The 20,384-nt window shown below is 37.7% G+C and overlaps 1 protein-coding gene across 1 annotated transcript in view; it reads right to left on the minus strand.

Moving 5' to 3' along the window:
• LOC113093351 (collagen alpha-1(XII) chain-like) overlaps positions 1-20,384 on the minus strand; it is a 70,143-nt gene that overhangs the window by 21,488 nt on the left and 28,271 nt on the right. Inside the window, 37 exon segments of the mRNA XM_026259175.1 lie at positions 851-989; positions 1,479-1,517; positions 1,616-1,780; positions 2,055-2,198; positions 2,870-2,993; positions 3,124-3,263; positions 4,095-4,169; positions 4,263-4,415; positions 4,627-4,743; positions 4,842-4,988; positions 5,092-5,211; positions 6,032-6,161; positions 6,415-6,557; positions 6,661-6,790; positions 8,205-8,347; positions 9,188-9,317; positions 9,411-9,550; positions 9,630-9,759; positions 9,850-9,989; positions 10,104-10,236; positions 10,322-10,461; positions 10,574-10,703; positions 11,713-11,852; positions 11,954-12,083; positions 12,450-12,589; positions 12,671-12,800; positions 13,066-13,205; positions 13,504-13,633; positions 13,776-13,915; positions 14,128-14,257; positions 14,994-15,133; positions 16,018-16,038; positions 16,457-16,589; positions 16,951-17,090; positions 17,510-17,639; positions 19,686-19,822; positions 19,924-20,053. Of these exon segments, the coding sequence (XP_026114960.1) occupies positions 851-989; positions 1,479-1,517; positions 1,616-1,780; positions 2,055-2,198; positions 2,870-2,993; positions 3,124-3,263; positions 4,095-4,169; positions 4,263-4,415; positions 4,627-4,743; positions 4,842-4,988; positions 5,092-5,211; positions 6,032-6,161; positions 6,415-6,557; positions 6,661-6,790; positions 8,205-8,347; positions 9,188-9,317; positions 9,411-9,550; positions 9,630-9,759; positions 9,850-9,989; positions 10,104-10,236; positions 10,322-10,461; positions 10,574-10,703; positions 11,713-11,852; positions 11,954-12,083; positions 12,450-12,589; positions 12,671-12,800; positions 13,066-13,205; positions 13,504-13,633; positions 13,776-13,915; positions 14,128-14,257; positions 14,994-15,133; positions 16,018-16,038; positions 16,457-16,589; positions 16,951-17,090; positions 17,510-17,639; positions 19,686-19,822; positions 19,924-20,053 (4,763 nt within the window).

Below are 20,384 nucleotides of genomic sequence, written 5' to 3' on the forward strand. Positions count from 1 at the left end.
TTTGGATAGTTGGCTCTTCCTGGGCAAGCAACAACATGCAACAAAAGCCAACAAAGCTCTCAGTTTAACCCTACACTCCTCTAATGACTCTCTCTAATACCACACTATTTTCAAGTGACGTCTTTACACAAGAATGCGGTCAGTGTCATCTTAAGAAATGATTAAAAATGACCATCATTATTGTAATCTAAAAGAACATTCTTCTGTAATAATAAATCACGCCATTACGTGCCATGTGACGTAACTGCAATTATCTGAAGAAATGGGGTGATATCTCCAAAAAACAGCTTGGTAATAATCTACTGTTCAAAAGTCTGGGATCGGTAAGACTGCATTTATTTGATCAAAAATGCATTAAAAACAGTTATATTGTGAAATATTATTAACATTTAAAATAACTGTTTATATATTGTAAAATGTCATTTATTCCTGTGATTTTCAGCATAATTTCTCCAGTCTTCAGTGTCACATGATCCTCCAGAAATCATTCTAATATGCTGATTTGCTGCTCAAGAAACATGTCTTATTATTTTTAGCGAAAGAAATACTTTCATGACTTTCAGAGGAATATTAAAAGAGATGTAAAGCACAATGTTCATGCTGCTTTACAAGCTGAAACAGTCCATGCGACTCATACGCTATAGTTTATGTCTTCAAAAGCTATTCATCCTTTGACATTCAAATATAGTATGTCAAGACGTGTAACATGAGGTTTGATGTTGATGAAGAAAAATCTGTTGGTTCTTCCAAAGTGCACTCTTTCTTCAAAGTCTTGCTTGATGATTTGATGAATACTAAACTGTACACAAAATCAGCATTCAGAGTCTAATCAAGAGAGGTTTGAACTCACGATGAGGGCTGGTGGAGGAACGCGTTCTTGTGGAGCCTGTAGGCGGTGTAGCTGTTGAAGGAACCGGGCTCCATCGAGACACCTTTAGTACTAGCGTACATCTTCTCCGTCAGATTGAAAGCTTCCAGCATTCTGAATCCTGGGAAGATACAGAAATCATGTTAGTGGTCTACATACAAACACATGTATTAAACTACTGTTCAAAAGTTTGGGGTCAGTAAGATTTTTATTCAGCAGGATGCATTAAATTGATCAAAAGGCATAGTAAAGATATTTATAATGTTAAAAAATATATATTTTAAATAAATGCTGCTCTTTTGAATCTTGTATTCATTAAAGAATTCTCAAATAAGTATATCACTGTTTCCACAAAAATATGAAGCAGCACAACTGTTTTCAACATTGATAATAATCAGAAATTATAATCATATTACTAATCATATTAGAATGAATTTCTGAAGTTCATGTGACTCTGAAGACTGGAGGAATGATGCTGAAAATACAGCTTTGGTCACAGAAATAAATAACTTTTTAAAATTTTTACTGTTTTTACTGTATTTTTGATCAAATAAATGCGAATATAAGGTTAAACATTAAAACTTTGTGCATGCATATAACACATGCATACCTGGTGATGTGAATCCATTTACATAGATCAATGGACAGGCTGTGGAAGCAACACGTAAACACATTAACTTAAGGTTTGAACTGATCAGCTGTAAAAGTATCATATGTAAAGTAGCACAAACTGTGATATTTTCTCACTGGATGTTGCAGTTTCACAGATGAACGTGACCAGGTTGTCCTGAATGGTGGCGAAGGCATCAAAGTCGTCCACCACAAAGACGTGACGCTCGCTTGGTTTGCTCGCGATGTTCTGCAGTTCGACGAAGTCCACGTCAGCCACGCCAATAACAAACACACTGTAACCTGCAAACGGATCAATCTACATCAGCACATTTATCTTAAGTCTTAAAGTGACCATACTCTATACGGAAAGTGTTAGTGAATTTTCCTTTGAATTAAAATACACATTATTAGACTGTGATTTGCTACTGCTCCTTCAACGATTGTCAGAGCTCTGCATACTGGTGCAGTTCACAGTCATTGATCAGTGTTTGAATCCTGAATAGGTGTTGATGAGGTCATAGGGAAATGAGCTCATGTTTATGTCATAACCTATAAGTTCAGCAGGGAGTCATACCAGCGTGCTGTAGCTTGGCAGCATTCTTCTTCACTTCATCCTGAGAACGTCCATCTGTTACGGCCACCACAACCTTCGGTACGTTCCTCCTCATTCCACTGTCTAGAGTGAAGACCCTCTCATAAACATGCTTCAGAGCCACGCCTGGGATGTTGAAGGAGAGCAAACAACATCAACAAATCTCTTCTCGCATAAGTTAAACAAATATATCTCTGTCTATATTCCAGTCACTGCTAATTCTTCACAGTGAGCTTGGCCAAAATCTACTCAACATCAAGAAGAATGTAAAAGTCCATCTTTAACCACAAAGTTAAAAGAAATCAAACTAAAAGTAAAAAAAAATACTAATTATATATATATATATATATATATATATATATATATATATATATATATAAATTAATAAAAGTATAATACTAATAATAGCAATATATAATATTAAATAAATTATATATAGTAAAAATAATAATAAATAATTAAAAAATAATTAAAAACAATATTATATATAATGATAATATGTATGTAGGTAATAAGTATGTAGGATAATACTTTTTTTTTTTTTTTTACAATTATAAAAGCATTACAAATCTGAAAGCATACATTATGGTTGTGTTTATTGTACCAAATTAAACTAATGCTTATTATATTCAAAATATTTTTAATTAATTTGAACAAAAATAAATACTAAAATATAATTTCTTCTTTTCGTATTATTGGGCAACACATTTTTTGTGCGATTCCCCCAATAACTTTAAAAGAAAGTGTATTAAGATGAAAAACGAAGCTATGAATGTTCAGGTGTGTTTGAGTGATACCTGTCTTAGTGTTTCCTCCTCTGTAGCCGATGAGATTCAGAGCAGAAAGTGTGGTGCCTTTATCATTATATGTGTTGAGTTTGAACTCTGTCTTTGCATCGTCACTGTACTGCACGAATGAAACCTTTAAATAAAAAACATATTGCAATACAATTAAACCGTAACAAGGATTCAACAATGGAATCTGACCCAGAGATGACTGGATTGTCAAACAAGATTTTGCATTTCTCAAAGTCGCAAACAAGATGATATACCTGCATTCCCGACGGACCGATGACGTCAAACGCGCCAGTGACGCTGAAGACAAACTGGATCACTTTGCTAAAACTATCATCTCCGATACTCCAGGAGCCATCGATGAGGAAAACCACATCTGCCTTCGCTCCTTTGCATACTGAGAACACAAAAACAACTCCATGAACTGCAGCACGCAAGAACAGCTCTTGTTTCTAATTAAACTTTCACACAAGCGTGGAAAAAGGGTAATAAAACCTCACTAACAAACACAATCACTTAAAAAAAAAACAATCTAATGAACCTCCATGCTGTAATTACTGTCATAACTGGTCACACGTTCTTGAGAAACGATGCAAAAATTAAATACATATGAAATCCAGAAGGTCTAAAAAGGAAGTAATTAATGGTGTAATTTTCAACAACATCATTGAAAGTTACATTGTCCTCTTAAGCATCATTCTCAGATTTTCAAAAAATGTCTTTCCTAAATGTATAATCCTAGGTGGATTAGTCCACATCTTTCTGTACTTAAATCCAGCTGACTCCTCTGGAGTGGAAACCATTGCAAATTGAAGCTTTTGGCCACTTGTAGGACTCCCATGTGATAAATAAACAGGTTTTGAGAGTGGCCCAGTGTGAATTTAGAGATATTTTTTATGAATTGAAGATAAAAAGAAAGAATCTGTTTTTTATTAGCACAGGATTTTCTCCAAGGCTTTAAAACTGATATAAATTTGATCCAAACTCATTCCAAAGGAGCAGATCTACAGCATGTTTGCAAGGCATGTATCCATAAAAGCTCTGGACATTTTATTCCACTGTTTTCAAACCGCTCTTCACGATCTAATGACTAACATGAGCTGTACACTTTCTGAAGAAAACATGAGTACTGCTTGCTATTGGAAACCTTCTGCAATGTGAAAATCAACATGATTTGACATATATAAATGAAATATGCATTTCTTAAGCAGTGGCTGAAGGCACTTACCCGCCCAGCCGGGTGGAATAGTGGGTGGTGGAGGGGGAGTGGGGGGTTTTGTTGGCACAGGCGTGGGTTTAACACCTTAAGAAACCAAAAGAAGTCAGAAGATATTAACGTTTAAATTCAGTAGAAGGAAAGAATATCTGCTCATTTTCAGACAAAGGCTGAACTTACGGGTGCGTTCTCTGGTACTGACTCCGGGCCCCTCTAGATTGGGCGTCTGGACAAACACGGTGGCGCTGTAGAGCGAGTCTGGACTCAAACCGTCAAAACAGTAATGACTCTGACCTGCAGTGATGGTGATCTCCTGCTGACCTCTAGCCGCCGCTGCAAACAGATCAAACAATGTACTTCAGGTATATTTTATAACTATTGCAAAATAAAACTGGCAGCATTTGTGAATTTGCTGAAAATAACTTCCATATAATTTATTTCTATGATACCAAAGCTGAGTTTTTCATAAATTATGTGCTGCTTTATATTTTGGTATGGTAGTGTATAGATAATGAAGGCAGTGAATGAAAAGATCCTGACTCACGATCCAGGGGGTTCAGCTTGATTCTGTAAGACGTGGCGGCACGGTGAGGAGCCCATTTGATGCAGAACCTGTCATAGCCAACGTTGTACGTCTCCAGGTTGGTCACATTGAGGTACACTGAAGGGTGCACAGAAATGTTGCGCTCAAATTGTACATTTTGCTGATGCATTATAAAACCAACACTTTAGAAATCATTCCAAACATCTGAAACCTACAAGTTGTTCCTGGTCCCGTGAGAGGTTTGCTGACACCACCATCGTATTGGGCGTACACCTGAACATCATACGTTGTGCCGGGAAGTAGATTATGTAGAGTATAGCTGTTGACGTCACCAACAAACACCTCCAAAGACTCATCTTTATCTAAAGGAGGAATGCCAAAAAAACGTTTAGCAGATGAAAGTGCATTGATGAATCCTACGTTTAAATGTTAATCAGCATGCAGAGCTCCCACAGTATTTGGTACCTGTTGGTTGATAGACTAGTTTGTAGCCCATGACGGGAGTTGGAGCCGGATCCCAGGACACACGGAAGCGTGTGTACCACTCGTCTGAGACACGCAGGTTCTGAGGCGCCAACATCCCAACTGAACATGAGATCCAAAGTAAGTAAGACTTGTGGTTAAAACCACTAAATATCATAGCAATAGTGTTTAAATCATCAAATAACATTATAATGTGCTGAGCTGGTGGTAGCTGAAGGATGTTCTGGATTCTAGCCCATGCTAACTTGAAGATTTAAAGCTAGCTTATGGCCAACACAAACAACATTCAAGCACGGTGATTCAAGCATGGAGACTTTCCCAAACTCCCCACCATGCCCTACCAGCAATTATTTTCTCATATTCTCCTTTAACCCTTGAGAATATCTTAGTGTTCAGATACGTCTGCTTGCTTTGGTTAGATGCAGTTTCAGGGAATTTTCTTGTACTTGCTACTTATTATCGTTAACTAAAATAACAAATCATTTTGTTTATGAAAATAAAACTAAAATTGGCAACTATCTGAAAGCTGACGCACTAAAATTATTAGCGGGAAATAAATAAACATTTAAACTCAACAAAAATAAATCTAAATACTTTGAAAAAGTAATAAAAATTAGAAAAATGCATCTCAACATTGCTAAAAATTACACCAAAATGAAAATATGAAATGAAAGCTAATTAAAAACATCAGTAAAAACTATAATAGCATATACATAATACTAAAATAACTGTAGCTTTCCAAGCTACATAATACTTCAATCTGAAATACTGTTATGCTATTGAAAAATTCATTACACAAGTAATGTAGCAACTTTTAGTAAGTTACTCCTAAACATAAGCTTTCTTTGCAAAGCAATCACAGAAAATGCATCGAAAGGTGAGAAATCAAAGTAAGGCATGTTTTGAGGTTTGTGTGACTAACGTGTTCTTCCATTTCCGTTTAGGGATCCGCCAGGTCCCTCAGGATAAACTGCTGTAACTGTGATGTTGTACGGGGTGTCAGGAAGAAGATTTTGAAGGATGGCATTGTTTCTGTTCCCAGGAACAACAGTCTGCAGAGAAGACCATAAGATGTATGATTTTTGGTTTAATAACCACAACTGATAATCAAATGAGAAATCAAACTGGTTTGGTTAGTATAACATGCACTGATGAATCATGCACAGTATCATCTAGAACGTAAATAAGGATCATTTCGTGTTGTAGAACTCAATGTAGTGCAGATAGAAAGAATCCTACAATCAAAAGTAATGAAGGAGTGAATATCTAAAAATATAGAGCAATAATCAGTGGAATTGTACTCACAAATTCTGTGATGGGATCTCCCGTCAATGGAGCATAGGAAATCCTATATTGTTGTACAGGACCCTCAGCATGATCCCAGCCGATGCTAATCGTACTTGTGGTGGTATCGAAGACCCTCATGTTCCTGGGTCCAGCTCGTGGTACTGAAAACATAAATAAATATATATTAATTTACAATAAGATCTAATAACATGCATTTAATAAACAGAGTGAATTTCCATTTTATGCCATAAAGCACAAGCTCACATGTTTTTCCTTTTCCATCAATTCCTGGGCCTTCTCCATCAGCATATACTGCCATGACATTCACAGAGTACGGCGTATCCGGGATGAGCTGATCCAGGAAAGCACTGTTGATGTTGCCAGGAACAAGAACCTGTGGAGAAGACCGTCGTTTAGATAAAACAAAGACAAGTCTATACACAAAACATCCACTGTATGGCAACCCAGCGTAGACATTACTAATCTGGCAAAGCGAATAGATATAATGACATCACTGTTAAGCCCCTGTTTAGATTAGTGGAGCTAGATAACATTTCCAAATTGATATGTAAAGCAAACAGATGTGCTCATGGGGTTAAATGCTACATAAATACTGTCAGATCAGTGTAATTGCCTCCGAGGAGCGGCAGGACCTGAAGAGAGACTCGTTTTGGGGGTGACGGGGAAACCCCATAAGCTACCTGTCAACACCCAGCAGGATTATCACCCCATCTGCTCATTTGTTTCTTATTTGTAGGCTTCACATCACTGATGGCAGCTGCATATTTTCCATACACCATCGCTTATGACAGCATCAGTTCTGGCTCAAAATGATAAGTTTGACAAATATGGGTCAGCATAAGGATATGAAAAATTCTCTTTTGTGTCCCAACATGTTTTGTTTAATTATGTAGACAGGACACCTGTGAGCCTGAGAGACTCTATGCATCTCCTAAAGTGCTTCTCTCTATGGCAAATACCATAAATGATGCTTAAGAGCAAAAGGGTAGGTGCTAAACATCCTTAGTAATGACTTTAATTAACATTGCGACTAACTTAAATTTCTTTGACAGTAGCAAAAACAGAAATTACGTAGCTGTTCAGTAAATGTTCATTAAGTAGCGATGGACCTCGAATAAAAATTCTATAATACGATGCAAGCCGAGGCAGTAAACAAACATGTTATCCTAAACTCTCTTTCTCTGAAGTATTATTGGAAAGTCTAATTAATTTCAGTGAATCGATTCAGATGGTTTGTTGTAGCAATGAACTTATTCAAATAAATAGATTCCCAGATTCATATGCATCATCCCCAAGTAGGGTTCACAAAAGCCATTTCACTTGCTGTAGTGTAATAAATATTTGGTTAAATACTGCTGTTTATCACTATGCTTTCAATTCATTGCCTTTGGTTTGGGTTTATTAGCTGCATTTTGTGTAAATTTACGTGTTTGAGTTAACTGAGGTCCTTGTTGTTTGTTTTTTATTATATAATCTAATAATTATCTGAAATGGCGTGAAATGCTAACTATTTTTTTTAAGTAGATGCTTGACTGCAGATTAAATAATATGTGTCCAAAACTGATGTGAAGTGGCAAAAAATGAAAACCCTTAAACTAGTATTTCATAAACAGTGTTTCTTGTAGCTCAATTGGCAGAGAATGACTCTACATCACTGATTTGCAAGGAACACGCATACATTTAATGTATATTAAATGTAAGTGTGTTTAATGTACATTAACTTACATAATTTTGCATAAACGTTTCCCTAAAATGCATACAAATATGAAGATTTGTGCATCACTCACAGACTCAAGAGGTCGGATCCCACTCAGTGGGGCATAGATGACCTTGTACTGCTGCACCTGGCCCGAGGCTGGTTCCCAGCGCACGTTCAGACTGTTGGGACTTGGGTTGTAGACCTGGATATTCCGGGGTGGGACTCTTGGAACTATGAAAGAGGGTAAGAATGTGTTGAATAAGAAGACACAAAACAGCAGAGTGAGAACAAGGGACTCACAGAACAGCAGAGGAATTCAAACAGCTCACAGAAGCGTTTTAACAGGAGGAAGCTCAGTAAAGTTCTGGAATGAATGCTGAGCAAAGCATTAGACAGGGGCGCAGACGGGTTTTATGGTGAGAAAGTGCCAAAAAGGAAAGCCAGGTGGTGGGGGGCATTTAAGGTTGATGCTAAAACTGCTTAGTATGATTTTTAAACCAAAGCAGATGTGATTATTTCTACAGAAATACTGTACATTAAAAACTCTCCAACATGAGTTCAAAGGATTCAGTTTCTTTTAGTACAACTCACTCGCATTAATATAGAATTCAAGTGTCCTAATCCTAGTAGTTGTTGCTCTACGTACAGTATACAATTTTGTAGTTTTTTAAGGTAAAAATGATATTTAGTATTTATACAAATATCGGTAGCACTTTATTTTACAGTCCTGTTCCTTATGTACAAACTGTACTATTATAGTAATTACAATGTCTATGTAATAACTAGGTACCAACGCTGAACCTACCCCTAAACCTAACCCTACCCCATGTAGTTACCCTGTATTACCAGAACTTTCTTAGATAAATACAGTGTACTTGCACTATAAGTACACGTACTATAAAATAAAGTGCAACCATAATATGTATACATTGTGTTGATTCTTCAATTACAATGAGTGGTAAAGTATATAAAACTCAAAGTCAAAGTGCAGCTCTACTCAACAAGCCACTCGATTTGATCACTTGGCACCTCACGATTTTCGTGTGATAGTAATAGTGATGCATTTCTTACGTGTCTTTCCTTTCTCCGACTGCCGGAGACCCTCTCCCTCTGGATAAACAGGAACCACAGTCACTGTATAGACCGTGTCTGACAGAAGGTTCCTCAGTACGGTATTGGTGGTGCCTCCGGAAACTTGCTCCTGTTGACACATGAAATTTAAACAAAGTTATTGAAGATCAGTTGCACGTCCAGACCACATACAGTAGAGCCTCTTTCGGGGAGCCACTCTTACCATGTCTTCAGCACCACCAGTTGCTGGGACGTAGAAGATTCGATACTGCCGGACGTTACCCTCAGCGGGCTCCCAACGCACTTTCAACGAGCTGGTTGTAGGATCGGTGACCTTCAGGTTTTTTACCCCACCCAGAGGCTCTGAGAATTGAGAGAATTGAAATTAAGCATGCTGTGCGCTAACAGAGTAACATCCAAACTTGACATTGCAGGTACGCACTTGTTTTTCCATTCTCTGACTGTTTCTTTCCTTCGTCATCGGCATATACTGGTATTACGGTGACCCTGTACTCTGTGTCTGGTTGCAGGTTTCTCAGAATAGTATTGGTAGACACTCCCGACACTTGGGTCTGAGGAGTACATCAGAACAACCACAAACTAGTTATTAACAAGCAAACCAATTGGACAAACTTGAGGCAGATTGGGATTTAGGTGATTACCGTGCTTGAAGCACCACCGGCAACAGGCACATAGATGATGTTGTACTGACGAACATCTCCATCCGCAGGGTCCCATCGCACTCTCAAAGAGTTCACAGTTGGGTCTGTCACCTGGAGGTTCTTCACGCTTCCCAAAGGTTCTGCATTAATAAAACAGGCATGGTGAACCATCTCAAAATAATAAGCAGGGATTCCTCAAAGAGGCAGATGAGTTCTCCATCCCAAAATTGTAAATGACAAACATCTAGACTCACTTGTCTTTCCATTTTCTGACTGACGTTTTCCTTCCACATCATTTTCATACATAGGCAGCAATGTGACCTTGTACACTGTGTTAGCATTGAGATTACGTAGGACGGTACTTGTTGTGCCACCAGAAACTAGTTCCTGATCACAGAAAACAAGAGATTTGGTCACATAATGTGAAAGGTCCTTCATATAAACTATTAAAAGTTATTTCATCACAACGTACCATCTTCTCAGTGTCTCCAGGCTGTGGGACATAGAAAACCTTGTAGTTGCGGGGGTTTCCATCAGCGTGCTCCCATCGCACATTTAGGGTGCTGCTGGTAGGATCGGTAACCTGAAGGTTGCGAACTCCACCCAATGGTCCTAAAAAAAAATAATCAGATATATAAACTTAAGTAAACAATAGCCAGACATTTCAATTTGCGGCCAAGTTTATTCAAAGATGCGCTATAGTATATTTCCAAAATGAACTCACTTGTTCTTCCATTCTCCGAAAGAGGTTTGCCCTCCATCTCATGATATACTGGTACTAAAGTCACAGTGTAGGTTGTGTCGGGCTCCAAGTTCTTCAGAACAGTTGAGGTGGTGGTTCCAGAGACTTGATCCTGCTCAGGCAAAATCAAAGGTATTGAGAATTAAAATACTTTCCAAGACAGCAGCGTTTCAGTAAAAAAATATACAGCCTGTTTTCAACTCTAGAATGGAAGCATCAGCACTGATTGCAGAGCTTAGGGCCCAATCTCAAATACTACCCCTTAGCCCTTCCCCTTTCCCCCTCCATTTGTGCATTCACGTGAAGAGGTAGGGCTATCTCGATTGTCTTTTGGTTGGAGGGGTAGGGGTAAGGGTAAGGGCCAGATAGCCCTTCAAACTAAGATTTTTCGTGACCACACTTCAAACAAAGGGGTATGAATTATCTCGGCAACATGGCAGCTACAGCAAACAAAAATACACATAAATGTAAGCTTTTTTTGGCATAAATAAAGATTTTAACGAAAAGTAATCATTTGTTTTATGCTACATTCAATTGTGAGTTCATATTAACGGTCATGTTACTCAAAGAAATGTTTGCAAAAAATCACTAATATTTGCTAAGGTCATTACAGACTGCATGACAGTGCCACAGCATATGATCAGGGATCAGAACTGCCGTAGACATTGATGGGGGCTAATCACCCCAATAATTACAAATCGCTAAACCATTTTCTCAAAAATAGCCTATTTGAGAGAGAAAGAGAAATAGAAGTTGAGTGTATTCGCGTCTGTGCGTTTATCTTTTTAGAGTGCGTTTACTCGCTGGAAAGTATAATGTAGCTATTCAGTATTTAAACTGTATTTAATAAAAGTCGCTGGGCAGCATTGACAAGTTTATTTTTTCCGGGATGTGTGAGCTGCGTGATTTCAGATATGTGTGTGTGTCAGTAAGCAGCTCATTAATACAGAACCATAATTAAAGGCTCTAATGCACACGGCACACATGTGACGGCATAGTAGTGGTGTCCCAATCCTTAGGGGAATATTTTCTCCCCTACCCCTTGACACTGAACAGATAATTTATATAATAAGCTCCAAAAACCTCAATTTTTCTGCAACATCCATGGAAATCATTCTCACCACTTCTTGATCTTGGCTTCCGGCGGGAATGTAAATGACGATGTATTCCCGCACATTGCCTTCCGCCGGCTCCCAGCGTACGTTCAGGGTGCTGATAGTTGGATCTGTTACCTGTAGGTTCCTCACACTGCCCAACGGTTCTAAAGACACAACAACAAAGTTGACTCAACATTTATGAAATGTGACCAAACCTTCTTCAAACATTCCTCAGTGTGGCCAACGTCATTTTGGAGTCACTTACTAGTCTTCCCCTTCTCAGAGAGTTGAGGACCATCTCCTTCAGCATACACTGGCAAAACAGTCACTGTGTACATGGTGTCTGGCAGGAGTTTACTCAACACTAATGTTGTGGTGCTCTCAGACACTTGTTCCTGAAAGAATATAGAAACCGGAGCTCAGCACACTATATCCTCTTTATCTAAAGAGATAAAGAAAACTAAACTTGTAAACTAAAAGAAAACTCTCTCTTTATAGCTTGCCAAACAAACTGTTTTCACAGTTTACTCCAACTCTGTCTAAACATTGGAGCACACAGTTGTAAACTTTCCCAGCAGGTTTTTGAGCATAATGAGAATTCAATTAGAGTTTCATTACATCCCTCTCTCATCTCTGGACCTCAAAGGAAGACTATGTGTATATACGTCTGTCTGCAAGCCATGCCATTAGATTTTAGAGAGATTTCCACTTGTGACATCATCACTGCAAAAACAAACTTTGAAATATTCAGATATTCCTACCATGAGCTCGGTTCCTCCGTTGGTGGGCACGTATAACACTTTGTAGCCCTGTACGTTCCCGTCAGCGGCATCCCATGTGGCAGTGAGTGTTGTGAAGGTGGGATCAATCAGACGGAGGTTTCCAACACCTCCAAGAGGCACTACAGTGAGATAGACAATAGTTTTGTAAGAGAGATAGTGTGTCAGTAGATACATAAATAAGAAGCAAGGTTGATACACACATGTCCTTCCATTGTCAGACTGGCGTCTGCCCTCTGTGGCAGGATACACTGGAACCACAGATATCGTGTATGGAGTATCAGGCTGCAGGTTTCGTAATACTATTGACGTTTGGGCCCCAGGTAGTTGTTCCTATTTACAACAATAGGAAAAATCATTTGAGTGATGCCTCGAGAAAAATGTGTTTTCACCATTTATCATCACCATATTTTATGAATCTCATGAAATGTTACTCCAAAATCAAATTAATATATGCATAATATTTTACTTTTTTGCATTGAGACATATTTTTTATGACAATTATTACTTCTAAGTTAATACTGTTTTAAGTGTACATCATTGTAGTGTTTGTAGCAAATAATTATTTATAGTTATTTAAAAATAGACAAAGCTCCACCATCGCCTCGGTTCCTCCAGCGGCAGGGACGAAGAAGACTTTGTACTGTCGCACGGCCCCATCCGCAGGATCCCATTTTACATTCAGAGAGGTCATGGTTGGGTCGGTGACCCTCAGGTTCTTCACACCACCCAGAGCCCCTGTAAAGAAAAATTTCCATTTCACTGTTTTGGCATCAAGTGAATGAAACAAAATCCAGATCGTACTTCCAGACTGGAGTTTGGACAGAGTGGAGCAATATGCATATTCACTCCTAAAAATAAACATTCTTCAATGACTCTTTACATCACATTGAGCTTAACAAAGAACCTCTTCTTATGAAGAACCTTTGTTGGCTTATATAGTTGGGCATACGCTCATAGTCACCAATCATTCATTCTTAATCAGTGAAAGCAAGATATTGAAAGTTAGACACAGATGTTTCTGAGAGAAACTCACTTGTTTTTCCATTCTCAGACATTCTCTGGCCATCACCCTCCGCGTAAACAGGAATTAAGGTCACGGTGTAAAGCGTGTCGGACTGAAGTCCTCTCAGAACTGTGTTGGTGGTGGTTCCTGAGACCTGCTCCTGTTGCCATTAAAGAACATACATTATAAGTTCTGTTTAAACATTGCAAATCACTTCCACTGCAAATCAATATTTGTGATTGATCTGAACATTAACTTATAGTTTACTCTTTAGTTGGTTCTAGATTTCCTACCAGTCCTACCATGCTTTCGGCACCGCCTGACGCAGGAACGTAGATGACCTGATACTCCTTCACTTTTCCTTCTGCCGGCTCCCAACGAACATTCAGCGTTGTCATGGTGGGGTTCAAAACCTGCAGGTTTCTCACTCCTCCTAAGGCTTCTACAGGAACACAACGCACAGTGTTAAATAATGTCATCTCATTTTCATTGCATAACATCTCGAATGATCTGACAAATCTCCAGATGTGAGCAAAAAACCTAGATGTTTTATGCAATGCATCCTCCCTAAATGAGTTTATCATTGTTTTTGCTTCCCAATTTGAGTCATAAAATACTTCAGGATGTTGAAATGATTGTCTTGGAGCCCCTTACTTGTTTTTCCTTGGCCGGAAATATCTTTACTTTCTCCGGTGCGATAGATGGCAGCCACGGTTACGGAATAAGGGGTATCAGGGGTCAGCTTCTGAAGAATGATGCTGTTCTTCTTTCCACCAACTTGAGCCTGATTGGGAAAGACATCAGTAGTCAGACATGTTTTGGTGTTCATTGGTTTCCATGAAATGAGAACATCACAAATTTACTGGTGCAACAGTAAAACAGCAAGAAATAGCATTTGCAACCCAGTTTGCTTCCATAATCAGGAATTTCCTAATAAAAAAGGTTATTTAGCCTGTTAGCATTCCACTGCTAAAGGGTTAATGAGAAATAAATTAAGCCTAAGTAACTAGTTAACAAAATTACACACACTTAAACACAATTATTATAAAAATGTTTTTATAAAAATAAAAATAAAACTCTTGGATAAAATATTTCACATGGACAAGGTTACTTTAACAAAAAATGTACAATAGTTTTTGTGTGACCAGCAGTAAGCATCATCCTGCATTAAAAACAAAACTGGTGAAAGTGCCAGTGCCATTGTTCAGTTCTAATACAGTTACAGCTAGTAAATGTTTGCTGGGCTTTTCATCTCAAGTGACAACATGAAATATATAACAGTAATGGGTATACTATCATTGAGGTCTACAGAACAAACATGTTGTGATAGTTCACATCAGATATGTCTGTTAGTAATGACTTCCTGTCATAACGTTCCCATTTGGTTGCTGTAATGATTAACACACAGGCCTTAAACTTCCTTAAAACAGACTCTGTAACTCATCATTATCATTGAAATATTACCCATGCTTTGCTTCAAAACTTCTCAGTGGAGGGGGATTGGGGACAGCTGAACTTACAGACAATGGTTTTCCACCCGCAAGGGGTTGGTAGGTGATTTTGTAGTTCTGGACGGGGCCTGGCGCATGGTCCCATTTCACGGTTAGAGATGTAGTGGTGGCGTTGAAAACCTGGAGGTTTTGTGGTGGTCCAGTGGGCACTGGGAGCAGATACAAAGGTCAATCAGCAAAGTCTGGCTTTGGAACTGTAGCTAAAACTATTATGGATGGGAATCATGAGGAATTTAACAATTCTGGTTCTGGTTCCTCTTGATGAATCCAGTTCCTTAACAGTTCTTTTAGGGTTTTTGAGGAAATTCCAAAAATGCGGAATAGTAGATTGAACAGAAACTGCTATTTTGGCATGGAATTCTAATGTTTATTTTATTGTTAAAGCACTATTTATTACAACAAAACTTCATATGTTCACCCATTTGTCCAAATAAATGACGAAGCATTCAGTTATTAGATCAACAACAAATTAAACATATACCCAATAACTCACAAGTTTGAGGTTAATCGATTGTGAGTCTTTTTGACTGATTCATTAAAGAGAACCGAACCAAAGACCATAAAAATCCTTCAATTATATATATATATATATATATATATATATATATATATACATATATATATATATATATATATATATATATATATATGTATATATATATATTATCTCTCTTTTTTTGGAATTGGTTATTGATTCCCATCCCAAGTCATTAGTTTGGTTACATGAGCAACATGGGTGGTCCTGAAAGGAGGATGGAGACACATGGGTTTTTGGGACGTAGAAATGGTCATTTGCAACAAAAACAATGCAGTCGGGCATGTTTTGCATGCACGTTTATGACTGACAGTAGATGACAATGATGACAAAATGATGGTGATGAAATGGCAATGATGAATGATGATTGACAAATGATGGTGGATGAGTTTCTGATGAAACATAAAAATGCACATGCAGTTCGTATCTTCCTGTTTTTATCATCCTCATTAGCATTTATATTAACAATCACATTTGATCTTTTTGGAATCAACATACCGGGTGTAATGACCCTTGACACTAGAAAAGGATAAACAACACATTGTATTGTCAACAGCTATAACATATTTTAATTAAAGAACAACAAAAGTATAAATATATGTATTATTTTCTGTGTCACAGCCATGATATGTCTCCATCAAACTAATTATTAGGAAATAGTTTGACATTTTTAATCTATAAATGTCCATTAAATGCAATCTTGCTGAAAAAAAGAAACTATTAATTAATAACAAGACATTACTGACTGGAAATTTTTGAACAGTAGTGTGTTTGACATATTTTTGCATATAAAAGTTTTGGCAAGAAAAAAACTGATTTGTTAAGACAAAATAAGTTTTTAATTTCTTCATACATAAACTGCCATTTACTCAGATTTGTAGGCTGATTCTGTCCCAGTACTCAAGAGTCTAAAATAGATAAAAAGTGTTTGTCTCACATGTGCGTTGGCTCCCCATCAGATCCTCGCTCTCCGACTCATCGGGGTAGATGGCTGTGACCATGACATCATACATTGTGTCTGGGTCTAAATTTGTCAAAACGTGGCTCGTATCTTCACGACTCATGATTTCCTACAAAGATAAATTCCAGTGAGGCTCAGATATTATTTAAGAGAGTTTGTTACATTTGTAATGAAAATGTAATTTGATGTTGCTTTAAAATCAAAGGTACATTCTTAAAAATACAGGTTCTGTTTTGCCATCAATGGGTCGATGAAGAACCTGCAACATCCAGGAACGTTTCCATTGTTGTTTTTAGTGGGAAAAAAAAAGTTATTTTAAGTTCTTTAAAAAAAGTTATTTTAATTGTTATTTTTCACTAAAAAGGTTCTTTGGGAATGCAAAAAAAGGTTCTATGGAATCACTGTAAAAAAAAAAAAAACTTTCGGAACCTTTATTTTTAAGGGTGAGGGTTGCATTTCCCAATACGTACGTATTTGAAGTTTTTCTCGCCCTGCTTTGTCCAACCGATGCGGTACAGTTCGACGTCTGGTGCTCCATGCTCCCATGTGGCCCTGAATGAAGTCTGATCCACCTCAGAAAACACCAAGTTCTTGGGCGCAGGAACCACACCTGAATGTCAACAGAGAAGGTATGTGGCATATAGAAACTGGTCTGAACAGGGGGACTGTGAACCATTTGAACTGACAAGTTGAAGCAAGCAAACATATTCCTGTGTAAAAGGAAAAGGTTTGCTTGTCAGCGGACTTGCAGATCAGATGGGACTGATAAAGGATTTTACCCTTGGGACTGATAAAGTAAAGTCATGAACACGTGGCTTGGGTAAGGGTGGCGTCACACATGGCAGTCATTATCCAGATGGACAGTTCGAAAGACCTGCTGAAATTGCAGGTCTTGTAGCCAGTAATACACATAGTTCAACACCAACATAGCAAACAAAACCCAGCGGCAGTGAAGTAATTGCGGCTGCCAAACCAACATCATCGGTCATTTGGTGTCATCTTGAAGATCAGTGAGGATTATAAGCTCACCAGTCATTGCGTTGTTAAGCATGGGATTTCCTGGACCCTCATCGTAGACGGCAGTGACGGCAACATCATACTCCGTCTGAGAGCGGAGGCTGGTGAGAACCAGAGTGGTGATGTCACCGTTGACCTCAACCTGTCAAACACCAACGTCAACATTAACATTAACACATATCAAGGGAAAATGAATAACAGATGCTTCTGACAAGCCAACTTGCCTGGACTCCATTCGTTACACAAGGACTGTAATCTGTGTTGGTGAAAACTGGGTGTTTTTCATTCTTTTTTTGACAGAACTTTTAAAACCAGGACACTACTAAACTAAACTTTCTGAAGGAATTTCCCTGTGTAAACTCAATGTCATTATTCAAAAATCTTGTGGATGATGCTATGATTTCTTAGTGTATTCTTAGTTGTCTTGTTCTTAGTGGTCACTTATTGGCTCAAGTCTCTGATGTGCTGTGTCTGATTACATTAAACCCTTAAGTGATCTTACTATTCTGAATCCTTAAATTACATTTGTCCCAAATCTTTGCCACCTTAGTCCGTTGAAAGTTGTTAATATAGTTAATATTTATAATACCTAATTTACATGATTAACAGTGTGCCTTTGTTCCTAACCCCAACCCTAACCCCAAATTAACAATTCAGCAAATGACTTATTTTGGTAATTTAATTTGTTTTTAGGGCGAAACTGTAACTAAGGACTTTTTGCAATGCATACAGTAACAAAACTTAAGGGAAAACTTAAGGAGTTAAAGGGATATACTTAAGAAACCTTTAGTGGACCCTTTAGGAACTAAGAGTTTGCTTAACCTTTTAACTTAAGAGCTATTTCTTAACCTAAGGGCTTTTTCCCTTGTTATTTTTTATTACACTCCAGAGTCAAAGTCTGATCACTTGATAAAGTAACAACACATCTTTCCTAAACAGGGCACATCATTTGATGAATCATGTACGTCATACTTAAATGCCCAACTATAATAAACAGCAATAGCAATGTTTTGCCTTGTATGGCTCCAAAGATGGATTCAGAGTTCGGCTCAGTGAATCCGGTCATTTTAACCTCATTCCAGAGTACGTCTAAGAATAGATAAACAATGGTCTGCATCCAATCAACAACTTTGCTTGGACGTGACCTTTCGGAACTCCTCAAATAGTTCCACTGGTTCATCTCAGTAGATCTTCAAAGATAAAAGACTCCTTTTGGAAAAAATGGCAGTATTTTGGAAATATCCATAAAAGCATTGCTGCAGAGAGACATGGAGGCATGGGAAAAGTCAAATCCCTGCCATCTAACCAGGGTCAGTTCATGATTACCTCACAGTGAGGTAAATATGAGGTCTTAGTCCTAGCTAATGAACCATGTGTAAGCAAAACCTTCTCTACAATAACCTCTGACCAAAAGCTAAAGTTTCTCTATCCTAATCTACTGCTTGAGTCTTCTTTAATCTCACATTCCTTACAAATAGCTCACGTTATTTCTCAACTTTAAACTATCCATCATAGAAAAAAGTCCATTAAACCGCGATTACAATTATTTGACATTTAAATGGTAATATTTGGTATGTTTAGGGCATAAATAAAATCTCTTCTGCTCACCAAAGTTGTATTTCTTGGATCAAAAATATAATAAAAACAGTAACATTGTTAAACATATTTAACTGATCACTGGAATAAATTATATTTTACATATATTCAAATAGAAAACAAAGCTGAAAACAAACAGAAAACAAAGCAGTATTTTCAGCATCATTCCTCCAGTCTTCAGTTTCACATGATCCTTCAGAAATCAGTATAATATACTGATTTGCTGCTCAAGAAACATTTATTATTAATATTAATACTGAAAACAGTTGTGCTGCTTAATTTTTTTTTTCAGGATTCTTTGATAAATTGAGAAGAACAGAAAATAATAGCATTTCTTTGAAATCGATTTTGTAACATCATAAATGACTTTAGTTTACTTTTGATCACTTAAAAGCATTCTTGGTGAATAAAGAAAGTATTGATTTCTTTCAAAAAACTTGACTAGCAATGTATGTTCAAGAACTGTTTTTTATTATTATTAATTATAATAATTTTTTTAAATGAACAAATGATTCATGGGACATTTTAGAGATGTGTAATTTAGAGTTTTGATTACTAAATCATATTAAATCTTAGATTCTTTTTTGATCACCTCTTTCAGATCTCCATCCTCTCGCTTGTAGGTGATGATGTACTTCCTGACGTTCCCAGGAGCTGCATCCCAGGTGAGACGCATGGCGCTGTGAGTCACTTCTGAGATTCTCAGCTCACCCGCTGGAGGCAGAGGCACTAGGAGAGAAACAGATGCATTTGATTTCTAAAAAAACATATATTACATATTAACAATAACAGAATGAAACCATGTAAAAATAAAGTGAAGACTAGCGTACGAGTGACTCCTCTGTCAATGAGTGGTTCGCTGGCCGCCTCTTCATGTAGGGCGAACAGGGAGATTGAATACGCAGTGTTTGGAAGCAGCTGCAATAGCTGGACATCATTCACATCTGCAGCTACTCGCATCTGCAGGAGGGAGGGATGTTAAAAGGATGGACATTAGCAAAGTAATGTTATGAGGAGCACCTGGCATAAACACACTCGTGTTTGTTAAGGTATGTCTCCTCCAGACTAAATCAGATCAGACTGATCTCCTGGGATGATGGTTGTGACTTTCCCTACCAATAAAAATTGTTTTTGCCAAAAGCTTGTGTGTCGGGCTAGTCTGCATTTTGTAGACCCGCTAAAGGAAGATTTTATTGCTCAGAGTTCGCTCTTTCACTGCTCAGTAGACCAAAAGGAGTTTTAGGTTAAGGCTAATCTAATATTCAACTTAGTCTCACATGTCTCCTAAAAT

Source organism: Carassius auratus, unplaced genomic scaffold, assembly GCF_003368295.1.
Source record: "Carassius auratus strain Wakin unplaced genomic scaffold, ASM336829v1 scaf_tig00214968, whole genome shotgun sequence".
In the NCBI taxonomy this organism is placed as follows: Eukaryota; Metazoa; Chordata; class Actinopteri; order Cypriniformes; family Cyprinidae; genus Carassius; species Carassius auratus.